At 35.3% G+C, this 19,143-nt stretch overlaps 1 protein-coding gene across 1 annotated transcript; it reads left to right on the top strand.

Annotated features, from left to right (window-relative positions):
• The first annotated feature begins 3,084 nt into the window (after positions 1–3,084).
• On the top strand, positions 3,085–18,816 carry LOC121408787 (protein eyes shut-like). The gene is made up of 10 exons (XM_041600420.1): positions 3,085–3,361; positions 9,807–9,932; positions 12,128–12,292; positions 12,977–13,156; positions 14,118–14,231; positions 14,539–15,036; positions 15,676–15,786; positions 16,769–16,916; positions 17,438–17,548; positions 18,476–18,816. The coding sequence occupies exons 1-10, from the start codon at positions 3,115–3,117 to the stop codon at positions 18,597–18,599; spliced, it is 1,824 nt and encodes a 607-aa protein (XP_041456354.1). The 5' UTR covers positions 3,085–3,114; the 3' UTR covers positions 18,600–18,816.
• Positions 18,817–19,143: the final 327 nt, after the last annotated feature.

The raw sequence follows: 19,143 nt of genomic DNA, 5'->3' as shown, positions 1-19,143 counted from the left end.
AAAACGAAAAAAAAATCATTGTACATTGTAACATGAGACTGTTCAGTATTTCTGTATAAACAATCTTTTCAAATTTTAGTAGATCAGGTTTTTCGTGTGTATGCTGATCCTTTAACATTGTACGGAGAAAATCAAAGACAGTTGAATTATTTTGGCCCGGTTCATATTTTTCCCCATATTGTTGTCCTATATTTGTATGTTTCATAAATCATATACATTTTGGTATGTACAGCTTTCATGCGGATTGTTATTTTCCAAATAGGGCCTACAACGTTGTATTTTCTCCTTTTCCTGGTCCTAATTCGATGCCCATCACAAAATTCCCTTTCTTCACCTTCATTCTTCGAACCAACACTTCTTTTCCCCTCTCTTCCACTTTTAAAAACTCCTCTTCTCTGCCATGGATTTTATTCTTTCTTTCTAATCTTTCTCCAAATATCCTCTCGAATTCCCCTTTCTTTTCTCTCTGCACCCCCATGCACCACTAAGGGTAAACATGATTATTGCTAATTACAAGCTGTTAAGTATTAAAAGACGTAAAGCATCACATGTTGGCCTGTATTTTAGCTTAGACCACTAACAAACATTGTTAAGAACATGCGTCTCTACCCTGACATGGTCATAATGATCTTCACTTAGTGGCCCATTGATATTGATTAGTGGTACACAATACCACTCCACAAGTAAATACATAAAAGCGTGGTCAATAGGCAATGTTATGGATTGGTTATAGGGACTTGGGTCAATATTTTCTACAGGGTAATAATAACATTATAGACTAGTTTATGTCATTGACATTCCAGTACACAGGATCAATGATAGACAGAAATCAATGTACTTTCCTTGTGCCATCCCAGACAGTCTATAAGGCCTCCAGGGCATCGTCTTACAAAGAGTTGTGATAGATCAATTCAAATTCAAATTGCGATTGATCGGAAGTTCCTATCCTGGAACTACGCAATTGTAGATCAATCACAATCTGAGTTTGATTTTAGTTTATTGCAAGACTTTGTGCGACCGGGTGATAATAATTCTCTGGTACAACAATGTCCCTGCAGTTATCCTACTTTATCAATATGTTTCTTCTAAATCGGAAAAGAATAAATGTTATCTAATTTTTATGATGTACAACATTAACTCGCACTAATTTTAATCAATTCAAATAGTCATTTTCGTTTATATTCCCCGTTGCTAAAGAGTACAATCGTTGTTTAAAATGTATTTACGTTGTTTAGATTTTATACAGTGAGCCGGTGAAACACTTAAACAAAATAAATGTTTACTATAATTTGGTGGTTCTGTGAATATTTTGAGTGATAATTGTTTGCGTTATCAATGAGTGTGTTATATTGTATGGGATACAATTATTTTACAATATTTGGATGAATTGATGTCATCCATAATTTTCTGCAGTTTGATACGCCTGGAATATTTCACAACAATCATGACAATACTTGTATCTGTTAGACTGAATCAGATGTCCCCCACAATGCAACCTATATTAAAGCCTATTGATTCAAACTAATTGGATCAAATATAAACAAACCAATATGAATACCTTTCTGAAAATTATCTTGTTTTCACAACGAACACTCTGACCCGTATTTTATTAATATACATTTAGTTTCAATCAATATTATTGTCAAACTGAATAAAATCGTTCCTCTCGTTAGTAAAATAAACTTAATCACCAGTCTTTTCGCAGAATCAGTCACAGCGGACCGCTATTATTCTGTAGCCTGTAGCTGTTGGAACAATGATAATATAATTTATGAAATGACATCTCGATGCAAAATAAGCCTTTATTACTTACACTAACTGAATCACACTTAGTTTTCTGGAAATTATCTTCTTTTAACAACGAACGCTTTGAACCGTATTTCATATGTATTCAGTTTCAATCAATATTGTCAAAATTTAATGGAAACGTTGATTTCTTTAAATATGTTAAATCATCAATTGTCATGATTTCGGAGAATCAGTAATAGGCCGATACCATTCTACATAGCCTTGTAGTTTGTTTGACAATATTCAGTTGGTACTTTTTTTTTTTTTTACAAATCTTTCCCGACAATCAAGATCGAGACGTCCCATTCTGTGCATTCGGATTTTTACACATTCGTGGCGATGCTTGCTGGTTGTATTTTATCTGAATGTATAGGCCATTATGCCTACATTGTTGGTCAAGGAATGTACATCGAATATACTGAGGTATCGCTCGGAAGAGACCCGCTATTCATAAAAATGGTAAGGGAACTATGCATGAGTATTCCATGTTAGCGTACACGTGTAAATGATCACTCAACTCTCATAAACTTAAATCATTTTCCATCTTTAATACAAAGAATTTGGTTAATATGGGTGAGGATTTCATCTATTTTGTATAACATTTCGCTGCCTCCAAGCAAGGAATCCTTGAAAATGCATTAAAGGTAGATTTAGTCGCGTTGTAGAGGCTCAATTGGGTCTAGATAAGATGGGAAAATTAAAGCCCCCATTACCTTCGTTTTTTGTGATTGTGTGTGTCGGTGCGCTTCATTACAGAAAAACATTGAAATATGAATTCAAATTCCTGCATTTTACTCTCCATATTGTGTATGTGTGTATCTTACCATAATAGTGTTTGTGTTATTGAGAACGATATTAAGCACATCTAATAGATATGATATCGGCCTTAGCAAATATTATGGGGTGAACACGGGGACTTCTTTGAGTCAATTTTCATTTTGGTCATCTGTCAACAAATTAACAATGGCTTCTTCATTTCTGGAAAAACAAGAAAAGAGTGAGATGTATATAAATCGGTTAGGTCCATTATTTTTATTTATCTATCTTCAACCCTGAGCCCTTTGTGAAGAAAAATGCGGATTTTCCGAAGGATAAGTAGCGGATATAAAAACATATCTTAATTAATAAGTTTAAAGAAATCTATCAAGTTTCCTTTTAAGGTAACATATGTTATTAGGCCTACTTTTCATAGGCTTCATCCATTGCCAGTACATTATACTCTCGGGGACATTTCTACTCCAAGGTCCCCATCGGCAGCTCGTATGCGCACGTGCATGGATGAGGTGTGAAGGGAGAGGGGGGGGGGGTGTAGCCTTCATCCTTTCTATGGGCATTCATGCAAGCAAACCATCCAGTGTTTTCCCACCCGTTCTTTCAGACGATCATTTAGCCACGAGAGCTATCCCAGACCAGGTCAACAGAGCGCCACAAGAACGATATATATACTACGATATTCCGAACAAAGACAAGCAACAGATGATGATCACAACAATGATCATGCCGTGGACGAAATTTGTTATTGTCGCCACGCTTGTGTGCATCCTGACGATACACCGTTCTTTGGCTGACAATGGTAATGTTTTCATTTTCCTTTTTTTTCGATTCGTTGGAGTTAAATGCTCAATGTTTTGTGGGAAATAGCAATCTTTTCAGATATTTTTTTTAGATATAGATATAAGATGAATCCATATTCTGCATGTTACCGTCTTCTCAGGAAAAAAGACAACCATTCTATTTTTTTTTGAAAATACATGTTACTCATGATGCAAGATGGAACAAACCATCTGGCAACGATATTGGCAACCCTCCCCTATTCAGAATGGATTATGTTCTTGTGCTAGTTAGCACTGTAATCATAATTCAATAAAACAATGAAATGTATTCTGAATGAATGAAATAATCATCATTCCCAGTTAGTTTACAATTGTATTTCCAATCGATACTATATCAGGAAAAGATGAAAATAACCACTATTCTAATGAAATGTGACCTTGGGAGGGTTAACAGGTTAAGGAGGCGGAATTATTTCCTCTTCTTATAGATATGAAATAAAACGAGATTGATCACGAAATAAAACTGTTCATGATAATGCTAAAGCGAGGGAGCCAAGCCGGAAATTTGGCATCTTTTATTTTTCGTAATTTAAGGATTGGGTACACATTTCTGAGTTGGTTTTGTATTGGTAAAGTTTGCAAGTTACAACAACAAGAATATAGGGGAATATTTCTTGGGGCACCACCTCCCACTGCGTACGGAAATAGTGATAATAAGATTGTTTCCATATAATTGTTCATAAAGCTGTACCACGCAGTAGATATCGTTTCAAATAGCCTAGCTGAGAGCATAAAGTAGTTAATAAGCTTTCCCATATTCTACCTTAATTTCAACATTAAGAGGCTAATTAATATAGGCAAGGGGTAGATATTAATGTATATTGATTAGTTAAAAAAGAGCTATCAATGCGACATGCGACAGAATAATTGCTAATTACGACAGCTATGAAGCATTCTGGCAAATGGAGTTGAAATTAATGTATCATTTTGATATTCAAACAACAAAGAAAAGGGTTAATAACAGCCCTGGACATCGTGTGACATTAAAAGTTCGTACATACAAACGTATTAGTGATAGAAAATAAAAGTATATTAGTCTACGTAAGAATATAACGTTGCTTCTGGTGATGTTTTTTTTTTTACGGGGGAGGGGACAACGTTTGCCATATCACTTTCGAGTTATTGTTACTATATTTTTTATCATCGACGTAATTATTATTACAATGAGGCTCGTTTAAAACGGCAAAGGTTTATAGGTAGGTACATATGCTCACTTTATTTGATTTGATTGTAAAGTATTCGTGTGTATACACACAGGTGCTATGCCAACACCACCCCCCCCCCCACCAGCCAGCAATCCTCGTCCCTCCTTCATACTTGCAACTCATGAGGGCCAAAAAGTAAACAAATATTGGCTTTCTCTCTTCTTTGATTAAGCCCTTCGTCATCAAGGTAACAGGTCTGTATGCCAGGGTTTACAAGAGAAAAACATATGAAGATACACGATGTTTACATCTTCTTATTCCGATGCATGGGTATATTCAAGGACATCATTTTGAACGTTCCATGTAGATCGTGGTTCCATGCTGAGTCACGCTCGGATTGGTCAGAAATGGTTCAATGAGCTCGAGATTTATGTATCAAATTGCATGTCTATTTCAGCACATTTTGTGTTTCCTTGTGAAGCTAATCAAAATGCATTTCATTTTCATTTTCAGCGCATTTTATGTTTTCTTGTGAAGCTAATCAAAATGCATTTCATTGTGAGCCTTTAACACCGTCGATATAACCAAGGGTTATACAGTTTTAAATGATCATTTACGATCAATTAACTAATTGATTTCGATACTTTCATCTGATTGTGTTATGATAAAACAAAACCTTGAATAGCATCGCGAAAATTATAAAGGGGCACCTACGTTGAACAATATGAAAAAAATGTATTTTCAAGGAAGGCATCGCAGTTGATGTGGGGGGGGGGGTCTGAATTAGAGATGGAATATGTAAATTGTTGAATTATCTAAACAAAGTGAGAAGAACGAGAGAGAAGAAAACCTCGAAACAAAGAAATAAATCTCATTTTCTTTCTCGAGATGGAGGGAGAGGAAGAGAGAGAAAGAGAGAGAGAGAGGGGGGGGGGGTAGAGTTTGAGAATAACAATTTTCCACATTCACAAGGTTAGTGCTTAGAGATTAGTTAGCTCGACAATGAGTTTAGGAACCTATAGTGACCTTCAATGTACATTGTTACTTAATATGTCTGTCAATGTAAAACATTCTAATCTGGCTTAAAGGCAGTACAAACAGCAACAACGAAGTAGAGTATAGGTGTTTAAATCTTTTTTTTTAAGAATGCAGCTTGAAAACTGTTTAAAGATTTCAGATCTTTTGTAAAAACGACAAAGATTGACAGCTGAGATATACCTGCAAGGAGACAGGATTTTCATAAAACGTCCATTTTAAATCGATTTCTTTTATTGGTTCATGCACAGGCCATACATTAATAACGCGAGGATGACCTAATTAAAACAACAACAAAATAATAATACGGCTTGACGTCATCATGCCTACTTTAGCCAATGTAACGTGACCAGTCAGGAATGCAGTCATTCATTTTATGATAAAGGCTCCTTTTAATTTTATTCACGTTCTTTTGATTTCTCGATGACTCTTTGACAAACATCTTATTTGATTTATGCTTTCATTTATTTTCGTTTTTTATGATGGAAAATCTTGTTCTAGTTGAATTTCAAGTAAATTCCCCCAAAATGACAGTGTTGTGATTTAACTCTTAATGACTATTCAGTTTATTCTGAAGTTGATAAATGTATGATAAGGTTTGGCTATTTCTGATTCATGGTGAAAGAAGTATATTTTTCAAATAAGTTAGGTAAATCATTTCTAGCCTTTCTTTATTATGTTCTATAAGGTCTCTTATGTATGTGATTGACCGGGTGTTAATTAGTAGAAAAATCATAATCTTGATATCATTGTTTTTCTGCTAACCTTTCTTTCTGTTCAATTGTGAAATGCGTTATTGAAATGACTATGACGTCATCATAGTTACAGATATTAATCCACTTCCTAATCTCACACAGACAACCTCGTCATCGAATTCTCCTAGATTCAAGTTGCTATTGAAAAACGCTATATGGAATATTTATAAAAGGAGTTTTCAAGGCTACATCCTTTTTTTATTATCATTGCAGATTGGTCGACTCATGTTGTCCCTAAATACTGTACGGCATCGTTTAATCAATAAATTCTTTATTGAAAAAAAAACATCAAAATTATTGATGGTCTTGAGATGGGATGGAAATGCACGGGAATGGTAGCCCCTCCTTTCAAAATATATCGGTAGGGGCGCATAGACATGTTTGTCTGTAATGATTGTGATTGCCCCCCCCCCCACACACACAAAAATAGTTATTAAAAATAGGCAATTGATCACACGCTATTTTACCTTATATCTTACAATTGTGTTTTGAGCGTGACCACTTCCCCAGCATCTGGTGCTTCCTTTTCTCCGAATCAGCTCGCCTTGCAGGGCCTTGAATTAAAAAAGTCAATAAATGACTATTGAAATAAAACCTTGAGACGAAAAGAGGGGATATAGTTTGAAGGGTGAATAACTCTTCGAAGTAAAAGCTTTGATGCATAATCCACTACAAGACAGACAGGAACAATAATAATAGCATATTGTCTCATCATGCACTAACAGAGCATGAAAACCAAAACGTAAAGCCAAAGATAGCCCAAACAGAAGGAAGAAGCCTGATTGATTTTCTAATCTCTCGCATTGTTAATTATAGTTGAGACACTTTACATTTTGACAGAGACATATATATATATATATATTATGACGCAGATGATTGAATGAATGATTGATTACAAATCCTACTGTTATCACACTTTGCTGTCACCATGCATACCATGAGATTTGAAATGAAATGAAAGTTTGGTGGTGGAGAAATCACGATGTTTGAGGACACTCTCGAACAAAATCAAACATGGACCTGCCAAAAGGTTGTAGGTCCATGCAGGACCTACAAGCATGCTCCAAGCATGGACCTACCAGAAACTCCAAGGTCCCTCTTATGCGCCTCCTTGCGTTTCAAAAGGTATCCTCCAGCTCATCATATATATATATTTTTTAATTCAATAAGATCGCATACATAAGGATTAGTGATCAAAAGCTCAGAATCTGTTATAATTTCTTGGGGAGGAATCGACCGCCCTCACAACATACTTGCTCGTCTCTTGCGTGCACGTTTTCTCAATATTTTACCAATTCCCTCCCCCTCTCTCCAACCGAATAAAATTCTACGAAAATCCGTATAAATGTCAGGTTCAAATCCCATAGGCTCAAAGACTATTAATCAGCTATAAGATTGATAATGCGATTTTCATTTATAATTGCTTCATGGGCTTATGCTAACATGTCTTAGCCATTTTACAACAAAAGAATGATATAAACCATTGATCTGATAAATTAGCGTCTAGTACATAATTCATCACGGAAATCACTTTGATCTTTGGCGCAGATTTGATGCCATTTCCGTCCGGTGGGTGACCAAATGGTCATTGGACAAAATGGTTGTTATACGAAATGTTGATGGACGGAATGGCATAAGACTAAATGAAGGTAGACCATGTCCTTACTGGACGTGTTTACAATAGACGAATTAGCAATTTACCATATCATTGAATAGTTTTGTTCGGTATGGAGTCAGTCTGTTTCGCTGGCGTGACTGCGACAAGTGGGAGAATTGGGAGAAACTAAAAATCAGTGAATCGATTTTAGGTTTAAAAATCAATCGTAAATCTCGAAGTGGAGCACTTTCAATTGATCGCTGCATGTCCGGCTTTTGCAATATATGAAATGTGGTTGAAGTTGATAGATTAATATCAAATTTGTAATTAATATTGTAAAAGTTTCAACAACCCTTAAATCAACAACATGTAGAATCACATCTATATGATCTTAAATGGCTGGCTTGTCTGCCATGCCATTTTTGCATTATCATCGTCTCCTCAAGTTAAAGTACTCCCTTTAACCATAGGCCTACTATTAGCATCCAAATGTGAATTTATTTATTTCCGTTGATATAAAGGGCTGTGTATTCATTTGCAAGTGAGAGTGGGAATCTGTTGACATTTCCCCTGTCTAATTTTACGGAAAAGGTATTAGCAACATATTGCTACAGGGCATTTATTTCATCATTATCAATATTATTCAAATTTGATGTCAACTATGATATTATTCTTCTGACGAACTTGTAAATTTAAAGTCCATCTATATGCAATGACTTATTTGTGATTTCGACTATTGTTTCTATTTTTAAACCATGCTTTTTCTATTTTTGGCACAATATTGGTTGTTTTTTATATTTAAAAGTGTCCACTTTGTTCACGCTCAATTGACAGAGTGCATCGAAGCATTAATTTGATATATATTTTTTAAATTGGATCAGCAAAATAGCAGTTTAAAGAAGCCCATTTGAACACTTACTGATAGGAAGCAAAACAATTCTCCAAATTTGATGATGTTTTGACAGAATTATTGGTCTATGTCAAAATCAAACAATAATATTTACGCCTCGGTAACTCATTTCATCTTCAATTAGGCAAATCTGACAACTTTCATGCGTCTATGGCGACGTTATCATCTACTCTGACATCACCGTTTTATTCTTTGTTTATTTTATTGTTGTTGTTTTTTTTTCATTCGATTCAGAGGCAATATAATTATGTGTATGTCAACGCAAAGTAACTGCAATTTGGGAAAGTGTAATGTGTTTTGATTTTGTTGTGCTTCTTTAGTTTAGTGCTGTAAACCATACTACAATTTGTCTGTTCAATCGTTTTCCATCATTCTATTAACATTGAAAATCATTTTTTTATTACCATCAAATGGAATTTGTATTTTCTTGATGAAGTACGGCATTAGATAAATAAACTTTATTTGTAAATGATTTATATTCCCTCTTTAACCCAATAACAGGATTTATAAAAGTATAACATAGTCTTTACATAACCATGCTCACTGTTATTTCCTCTAATTGTCACTGTGTATATAAGCCTAACTATTTTGACTGATAGATATTTTTGATTGGTCTAATTTTCTTCTATTCTTTTCCATTATTTCATTTAACTGAAATGGTATATTGCATGTATTTTTTTCTTGAAAGACGGAGTGGTTGCGGGTATTATAACGGAGGTGTGTGACCTAGATGGAAATATAAAGTGAGAGTGGTGTTAAACATTATAGGCGCACGTAACAATTTAGGCCTAGGACTATATTTCAGTTTTAAGATTGATAAAAAAAATTGTGCCTACAACATTTCTTGGATGGACGCAAACGATATATGAATGCATTGCTTGAAACCTCGTACAATCGAAAAGTTGAACAAATTATATAGTCCTAATATAATTTCATTTGCCAACTGTCCTCTTCTATCTGTAGAATGTTCAAGCAACCCTTGTGTTAACGGAACTTGTCTGGACGACCACTATGGTTATTACACGTGTGTATGTGCACATGGTTATCATGGTACGAACTGCGAGGCAGCATTACCCAAAACCCCTGATGGTAAGTTAACATTCTCTGAAAAAAAACCAACTCTATATCTAATCAAGATAATAAACCAAAGAAACAAACGGTAAAAAAACCCAAAAAACTTTTCTATGCGAGATAGCAATTAGTTATTAAAAAAGAACATGCAGGAATGTATGTGAAGAAGATCTATCTTGAGTCTAAATTTAGAATATTGACAATCATTCCCATTCTTCAAGGAGTCTTTTTTATTTACATTCTTGGAGAAGAAATTCGAAACAATGGTAACTTCACAATTATTATTTAATGAATTCGATATTACATTTGTTTGCTGTTTTGTTTAAATCTTCACTCTTATTCGTTCCAATCAACACGGTGACTAGATTTGATCTTAAAATTAAAAAGGGAGAGGAGGAAACAAAGAACGGAAGTAAATAATAATCCCTCCGTCTTTTAAGTAACGGGAACTGAACCGGATCACCTTACGTTAATCAATAAATCAAATCACCTGCTCTTTTATCCTAAATCACCGGATTACGAAAAGATCTGACAGTATTACCGATGACGTGATTTAAAAAAAGTTCAAGAGTGAACGGCATGTATCCAGGGTTTGATTGAAAGTTTTATCAGTTTTAAATTCCATGAATAAATAGTACTGTGTACGACTTTTGGAGGATATAAATTGACTTAGTTTTGAATAATAATCAAATTACCGACTCTGTCAAACACCATCCTGAAGAAATTATTTATTAATTTGCAAATTGTTTCGATGGTACAATCTTTAAAACCTTCAATACTAATTTAACAAAAATAGTATATGTCATAAGAGAGAATGATGAAGATAATTAAAAACATAAATTTATTATGACTTTATGGACCACTAAAGACATGGAAATTGATAAAAACATGTGATGCATATTAAAGATTGACAATGGACAATATCTCAGGGGCATTTATATTATTACCGAAATCTAATATTCATTAAAGTGATCTTTTGAAAGGAAGTGGGTTATTGGCGATTGCTTGATCATTGATTGCTTGTTAAAGCTTTGCACGTTTGAAATGTCTAGTTGAAGTACTAACGTTGCTTCTTGATAATTTCGGCAATGTCTCTTTATTCCAGAAAAAATGACCATCGTCTTTTATCCTCCACAAGAATGAAGCAACAAGAAGAAAAGAACTAAGGAGAATAAGAAGACTAAGAAGAAGCAAGTTAATAGGTCAAGATAAAGAACTGTCATGTCACCTATCATAGAAATTGCCAAAACCGCACTCTTACAATAAAAGGGAAAGAAAAGATGACACCAACAATGAAAGCAAATAGAAAGAAAGAAAAAAAAAACACAGCGGAACTAAGGATCATACAAAGAGCATCGAAGTTCCCGCTACGGTCGCTTGTTACCACTCGTGTTGAGTATTGTTTCGATAATCGTTAATCACAACAAGAATGAAAGTGTTTCGCCAACTCAGAATCAATGAACCAATATTTGCTTTGTGACACTCCGTAGTTGACTTTATCGCTGTCTTCTCTAAAGTTTTCTTTATTTGCTTTGTTCTACGACATTGTGTCTGTCAACAACAGGTTGATTGAAAGCGCTTTTCAAAAATGAATTTAACGAGCGCGTCATAATTGCAGCCATTCGAATTCCCTTTGCCACTTGAGGGGTATCTCTCATGTATGATGAGAAAATGCAAAATATCAGATTCGTCACTATTGCAGTTCTTCATTTCTTTTTAGTTTAGATTAAATGTCTTCCCATGGTCATGGCTTCATAATTCAGTTGGAATCTGTTGGCTCTTGATTATTTCAATTGAATGAATACATTTTACTTTTACACTGCTCATTCGCCTGAAATAATATTATGATCACGATTGTAAATCATGTTCACTTGAAATAACCAAGAATAAAAAAAGCTATTGTGCGACTTTTTAATGAGAAAACTGGTAGAAATTATCAGATCGCATGCACAAAAGAAATGTTTTCAGTTTCAAGACATGTATATATGGGGCATATTTATGCCATTTATATTAACAAATATTGATATTAGAATCGACTAGTTGTATATTGTTTTAATCAGTTGTGAGTTGCAATTTTTTCATCTCAAATCTGATAGGTATAGTTGGTAAACGTTGGGATGTTTTGTTGTCTTTCAATCAGAGTCTAGTCAAAATAACCTTGACTATTATTTACCCTTATTAGTAAATATAATCCATCAATTTGATTCCTGCAGATGAGCTGTGCTATTTCTCAATCACTGATCCGGTTACCATGGTAACGAGTCCAGGGTTCCCCGCGGAATCTGCTCACAATACCGTCTGCTATTACATCATTCGGATTCATGGAGCGAAGAATATCAGAGTTACATTCAACGCACTCAATACAGAGTGGCTCAAAGGTAATCACTAATTAATTTCAAATACAAAATGAATAAGGATACAATGGAGTGATGGGGGTGGGGGCGTCGTGGTCTTGTGGTTATATGGTGTGTTTAAATCAAATGGCGAGGGACATGGATTCGATTCCAAGTCATGGCGTGTTTTCCTTCAGCAAGAACTTTACTCACATTGTGCTGCACTCAACCCAGGTGAGGTGAATAGGTACCTGGTAGGAATTTATTCCTTGAAGGCTTGAAACGTCATGCACGTAACTGTTGCTCTGTTAAAGCCGAGGTAATTATGGTTCATTACCGTAGAGTGCTTAGTCTGATAAAGTAAGTGTTAAGCGCTGTATAAGGAAGTCTACTTATTATTGTAATTATTATTTGCATAAAAATATTAGATATTGTATTAAAACAATCAATGTCAAATAATTCCATTTTAAGTGAATTATTAATATTATCATTATAACAATAATCATCATTTTATTTGTGTTCTAATCATTATTACAATCATAACTCATCAGCATCATCATGATCGGTATCATCATCGTCGTTATCATCATCATCATCATCATCATCATCATTATTATCATCGTCATAGTTATTGAAAATGAATTTTCATTTTCTGTCGCAAATAAATGAATACAAATACGAATTGTCATTTATTGCTGAAGTGCGATCACTTTTCTATTCTAATCCTAGATGTGATTTATTTGGGTACGGGGAACAACGCAAGTGAATCGGCGAAGACACACACGATAATGGGAGAGATCGGTGCCAACTCACAACCTGATATCATCTTCAGTGCATCTTCTATATTTATGATCTATGAGACTGATCATAACATAATATCAGAGGGTTTCAATGCTACAATTGAAGCAGGTAAGCACGATGTAAGCAGATTTTAACGCCTTATGGCTTGTCCCATGCCTATGCTGAATCACACTTGTTTTGTATTCCACTCCCCCTCCCAGTTTAAAACAAGTAAAGGCTTAGTTTTAAAGAATACTGTGAAAGTGTTGATTGTGGTTGTTCACTTGATTCACAATCTAAGGGTTTAGAGTTCGATTTCCGGCTATGTTTTGGTAGGGTATTCGTCAAAATAATGATCACAGTCTATCTGGTAATTGTTGTGCAAAATTACTCTGATATTGGTCCCAAATCATGGTGCCATTGCATAATGGTAATTGTTTTAATAATGGTAATTATACTAGGAGACCTTCGATTTTGATATTATACCATAATGAGATCCGGTATTGAAAACATGAGGAGAAAAAAAATGAAAGAAGAGTAGGCCTGCTTGATAAAAGTGTAGTAGTAGCTAGTAGCAACCAAGGGCGGAATCCTCTCCCCAAAGGTAGGGGGACCAGGGACTGGAAATTTGGAAGCAAAAAAAGGGGGAAAAAAGTAACGTCATCTCGTCCAAAATACATGTTTTATTTAGATTTTGAATTTTTTTTTTTTTTTTTTTAAAACAAGTGCACACCTAGTTACTAATAATGCATATAGCATTTCCGTTTATTTGAAAGCAGGATAAAAGAGCATTGTAGATTAAATGCCTTGCTCACGGCATAGGTGCCGCGGCCGGGGATCGAACCCCGGACTTTCCATGTATAGCCAGGCGCCTTAGACCACTCGGCCACGGCACCTCCCGAATGATGTATCTCTTTCGATCATAAAAGACCAAAAATAGTAAGGGGACATTTGATATTGTGTCAATCACAACACCACCAACATCGATGACAACAGCAACTACTGGCTTGCATGCCTACTACGATAGGAAGGGGAAAACGTATTGTTTCCCATGATTACATTTCAAATAACACATTTATTCTACCTGCAGACTTTGATGACTGTATGCCATCTCCGTGCCAAAATGGAGGCACTTGTAGCGATCGGTTCCTAAGTTTCGATTGCGCATGCCCACCTTCCGCCACGGGAACACAATGTGAAACGGGTAAGATATAAATAATGAGTGACCATTATGAAGAATATGAAAGAAAAATTAATACACAAAGATAGGAAACGCATGATGCAGAAAAATGAAAGTAAAATAAAAAAGGGCTTTTGTAATGTAGAAAATAGAAAGGAATTCAAAGAGTAGATAACCAGTGCAATATAGTCGTGTGGTCTACTACTTCTTATTATGTTTCAACCCTCCTTATTGTTTCTGGTGTGTCTTTGTATCTCCCAAATAAACATTGTAATATATCTATATAAAAATTGTCGTTATATTCTTGCGATATAAACTCTTTAATTTGCAGATGTCATATCATTTTCCTCGGCAACTCCCGCTATCGTTAGTGGTGATGACGTCACATTGCCTTCATCCACGCAGCAGCTGAATTTGATCTTCAATCTTGAACTTACTCCGTCCTCTCACTCAGCCAATCCTCATCTCGTAATCCAATCCACTTCGACCACGCCATCGTGGACCGTCACGGCGTATCTCAGCCAAGACGAAAACGGTGACGGAGAGAGGTTCGGCGAGGTTGAGGTGCCACTTAGAAAAGAACAATCTGACGTCTCCTTAGCAAATCACATGACATTTCGGGATGTAACCGTCTCGGACATGAGAATACCCGAGTCAGTTCAGTGCAGTGATGTTGGATATTTCTGTGCCATATTCAATCCAAACAACGACTCACCTTCGTCATCATCAATGCAGTCGTCACCGTCTCCGTCACAAAGCGCTGATTATTTGATACGCGGCGATCCTGATTCGTCAGTTTTTGTCGGCTGCTCTCCAATTCAGTGCAAAGGTATATAGGCAGAAGAGCAGGCCAGAATGTATTCATTATCTTCTCTTTAAAGAAAACTTAAGGTTAAGTCTCTGCTGAAAAGAACACAATGCCCCACAGTGCGTTCACAGTGTAGAAAACAATATGAAATCATCTTCACACTGTTAAATTTGAGCATTATAACAGTGTGAATCACATATTGACACAGTGCAGCATGTGAACACTCTATGACACTGTCGAGGTGTCCATAGTGTGAAAATATGGCTTCACACTGTTAAATTTGAGCACAGTGTGAAAAATATTTTCACATAGTCCACTATGGCAATGAACACACTGTGATCACACTGTATTCTTCTCAGCAGGGATACCCTTGATATAATATTTCCAACCGTTGTCGCCTTCGTTCCACCAGACTTATAATACGGATGTGTCTCTGTGGCGTTTCCTCCGGAGCATCGTCTTCCGTTTGTTGCAAGCCAAATACTAATATTTCATTTTCATTTTCAAACATATTCAAACAAAAATATTATGAAATCTGACAAGTGCTATAGCCATACAAAATAATGAATAAAATAAGAATAGAATGTAAACCCGAAGTAATGAAATATTATCTTGATGATTAATAATATGAAAAAAATGTATGATTTTTTTTTCATCCAGAGAGTCCTCGATGTGAAGGTGTAGATTGTAGAACTGAATGTGCAGGTGAGCAGAGATGTAATGAAGAAGAAGAAGGAGAAGAAGAAATGGAGGATAACGCACTATCAGATGGTAAGATATATGCATATCCATGATTTTATCATGTTTGTGCTCCTCTTTGCTACTCTAAGCAGCTCTTTAGTTAGGCTATTTTTGACATTTTGATTGACCATCTATTTCTGAATACAAGATTGTGACTTATATTTTGATCATGCGAGTGAACTTTCCGCACTTCTCGCATTTCCCCTTACTACTCTAAACGAACATGTAATAAAGTCAACAGCAGTAATTTTACAAAAATCAACCTAAAGAAATATAATACAATTGAAACAAATATTACCGTATGAATTTCATTAACAGCCAAATGAATGTATAATCTTATTTTCAGATTAATTTATAATGGAACTATTCTGTTTGTCAAACAGTACACCACAGTGTTGGTGTATGTGTATGTATAAATTCCATTATCTGTAGGCAAATTATCAGCAGAATTATCAATACTTAACTAATCCATACTGTCTTGTTTCAAATGTAGAATATCAACAAATAGCTGGAATTACTCTAGTCAAACAAACATGACAAAGAGGGGAAATTGATTGACATCTAGTCAATAGAATTTGATATCAGTATTGTACTCGGTTCCATGACATTTGCTCTGGCGAAAATTGCTCCGCTCTAACTTCAAAACACTAATCTACTGACCAACTTCAATCCTGGGTTTAACACTATACCCTACCCTAAACCTAACATAAAACCCTATTGCAACCCTAACCTTACATCTTAGACAAAGTTAAGCCCGGAGCAATTGTCGCAGGAGCAAATGTCGTGTCGATTATCTTTTCTAATGCCGACGATTTTGACGAGAATAGGCATAGCGCTGATGACTTCGGATCCGATATATCTATATTTGTATCCATCCATTCTGTGAGTATAGGTATGAGTAACATTTGTCCCGGTCAGGGTAATACAATTTTCTCCTATATTCCTCTTCTATGCTTATATCCTACTATTTATGATATCAAAATTGTTTTTGTTGATATCTTTGATAACCCAGAAGATGAAGCTGATCAAGTCGGGTTAGGTCAAAATAGCACATGGGATCACCCACATACCAACATCATCCTCCTCGTCATAGTCGGTATCGTTTGCACAGCTCTCATTATCATCGTTATACTTGTGCTTTTCAAAGGCCGTGATAAAATGTAAGTATACCAAGACTTTTTTTTATCTGGACACTTTATATTGTTTATACGCGTAAGACAGGAAACTATTGAAATCTACAGGACATCTTTCATGGACCATTTGTAAGACCTACTACCAATCATTTTGTTTTTTTCATAACCATATATATTTTTTTGTTACATTTGAAGTCTGCTCTTCTTTCACTATTAAATATTTTATACATTTTATATTTATACAATGGCGGCGATCGGGGAGGGGGTCTTTTTTTGTACAGCAGCCAGAGAGGGTCGTCCCCCGGACCCAAAATAGCACGGAAATGATTGATCACGTAATGCATTTTTTTTAAATCTATGCACGCACGGACCCACTGAAGAACAGGCATTGGCCGAAGCAAGTTACTCTCGTTGAAGGGGGGGGGGTGGGGATTGTTAGATAGATTTATTTTTTGGTTGAGCATTACCCCTGGATGAATTGGATGTAATTTGGGATGTGGTTGCTAATGTGCTTTCCCTCCATTTTTTTTTAATTCTTGTTTGATCAGAAAACTAATGTTCATCCACTCTCCGTCAGCTCCTTCTACTTCCAATGGACCAGTTATTAGATGGATAACACCTCCGACAAACTCAAATATATCACAGGCAGTATCTGAAAGGTAATTCAGAAAAAAAAAATGTTTGCGGTGTGCAATGGTTTATAATGGTATGCGCTGTAATGGGATCCTTTTTATATTTAGGCACATGTCTACCATGGAAATTAAAGAAAAAAACTTTAAGCATATTCTCATTTTCTAGGGCTTTATACTCCCAAGATTTACTATGGCTGATTGAAAGTGTACACATATGATTACAATTTAACACTTATAGTAAGGGCAATCACTGAATTTCTTTTGCTCGAATGGGGAAGAAATATGATCCCTTTACTTTTATTCCCACAACATACAAGCCTAGCTTTTTAGTGGGATCCTCCATTTTCACAAATTATAGATCACAATTTCTTTACACATGATTATTTTATATGTAACTGTTTTATAGCATGTCTTTCTCAAGTTGATTTTATGACATTGATATATATTTTTATGATGTTGACTTGTTATGATTGTATTTATTTGATTTATATTTTGTTGAAAATGAAATAAATGAAATGAAATTAATTCCTTTTAATCCATGTTTTATATGAATTTATTTTTCTGCTTTTTAACAACTTGGGTAGAAATTTAGGCCTTTTTTATTTAAGAATATTTACTTTCCAAGAAAAAAAAGATCCTCGTCGGTTCATTCTCCTGTATACTGGTCAGTAGACACCTACTTAGGGATTAGAAACCATTTGCATTTTATGTGAAACGAAGGATTATTATTTTTTTAAGACGGAAGCACTGAAGAAGTTAATTTGAGATCATCAGTAATGCCTTATTTTCAAGGACGAACATATTAGAGTGATCCCCATTTTCATTTATCAGTTTGATGAGCCAGGTGAGTGGCCCAAAATAACAATGAATAATGAAGTATTAACTGATGCGTGACATCTCTTGACAGCCCTTCTTATTTTGAGATAAACATGTTTTTCAATATTTTTTGTACAGGGGTGATGGAGTGCAAGGAATACCAGACGGTTATTTTGGGATAGTGAACGAAGGAGCAAGCAGTCATCACGAAGAATCTCCCGCTCCCCCATACAGCGAGGTGGCAAAAGATAACAAGATATAATCATTGTTATCAGTAAAGTTTCATGTTTATGGAGTATGAAAATAATTATGTACCGTATTCGAAAACGAAAATGATTGTGTATCATAATAAATTTACGTATGAGAATGGAATTTTCTTTTCTCACAGAAATCGAAAGATATTAGCTCTTGTCGCTTTCGCTTCTACCTCACTTACAAGGTATTTTACTGTTGTCTTCTCTTCTATTTTCTTCTTGATTTCTTCTCCTTCTCTTCCGTATTTTTCTTTTTACTCTTGCTCCTCTTTGTTCTGTTTTTCCACCTTTCTTTTCTTCTTATCCCCCTTCCTTCATCTTATTCTGCTTATTCCTCTTTTTAATTCTTCCTTTTCCTCCCCGGGCTTTCTCCTCCATCTTCTTGTTTTTCTTCTCTTCATTCTTTGTTTCCTCTTCCCATAATTTCTTTATTCTCCTCCACTTTTTTCGAAATTTCTTCATATTCCTCTCTTTCTCCTTCACCTCCTTATTCCTATTCTCCTTCCTCTTCTTTTTCTCCTCTGCCCTCTTCTTTTATCAGTGCAAATCTTT

The sequence above is a fragment of the Lytechinus variegatus genome, chromosome 2 (genome assembly GCF_018143015.1).
Source record: "Lytechinus variegatus isolate NC3 chromosome 2, Lvar_3.0, whole genome shotgun sequence".
NCBI classification, from domain to species: Eukaryota; Metazoa; Echinodermata; class Echinoidea; order Temnopleuroida; family Toxopneustidae; genus Lytechinus; species Lytechinus variegatus.
This window is presented reverse-complemented; position numbering and strand designations above follow the sequence as displayed.

What these genes read in the sequence shown, in the direction of transcription:
- LOC121408787 (XM_041600420.1), top strand. Translation starts at nt 3,115, where the DNA reads ATGGGCATTCATGCAAGCAAACCATCCAGTGTTTTCCCACCCGTTCTT. An exon ending in CCGTTCTTTGGCTGACAATG is followed by an intron (nt 3,362 to 9,806) that starts GTAATGTTTTCA and finishes TTCTATCTGTAG; the next exon opens with AATGTTCAAGCAACCCTTGT. An exon ending in CAATACAGAGTGGCTCAAAG is followed by an intron (nt 12,293 to 12,976) that starts GTAATCACTAAT and finishes TTCTAATCCTAG; the next exon opens with ATGTGATTTATTTGGGTACG.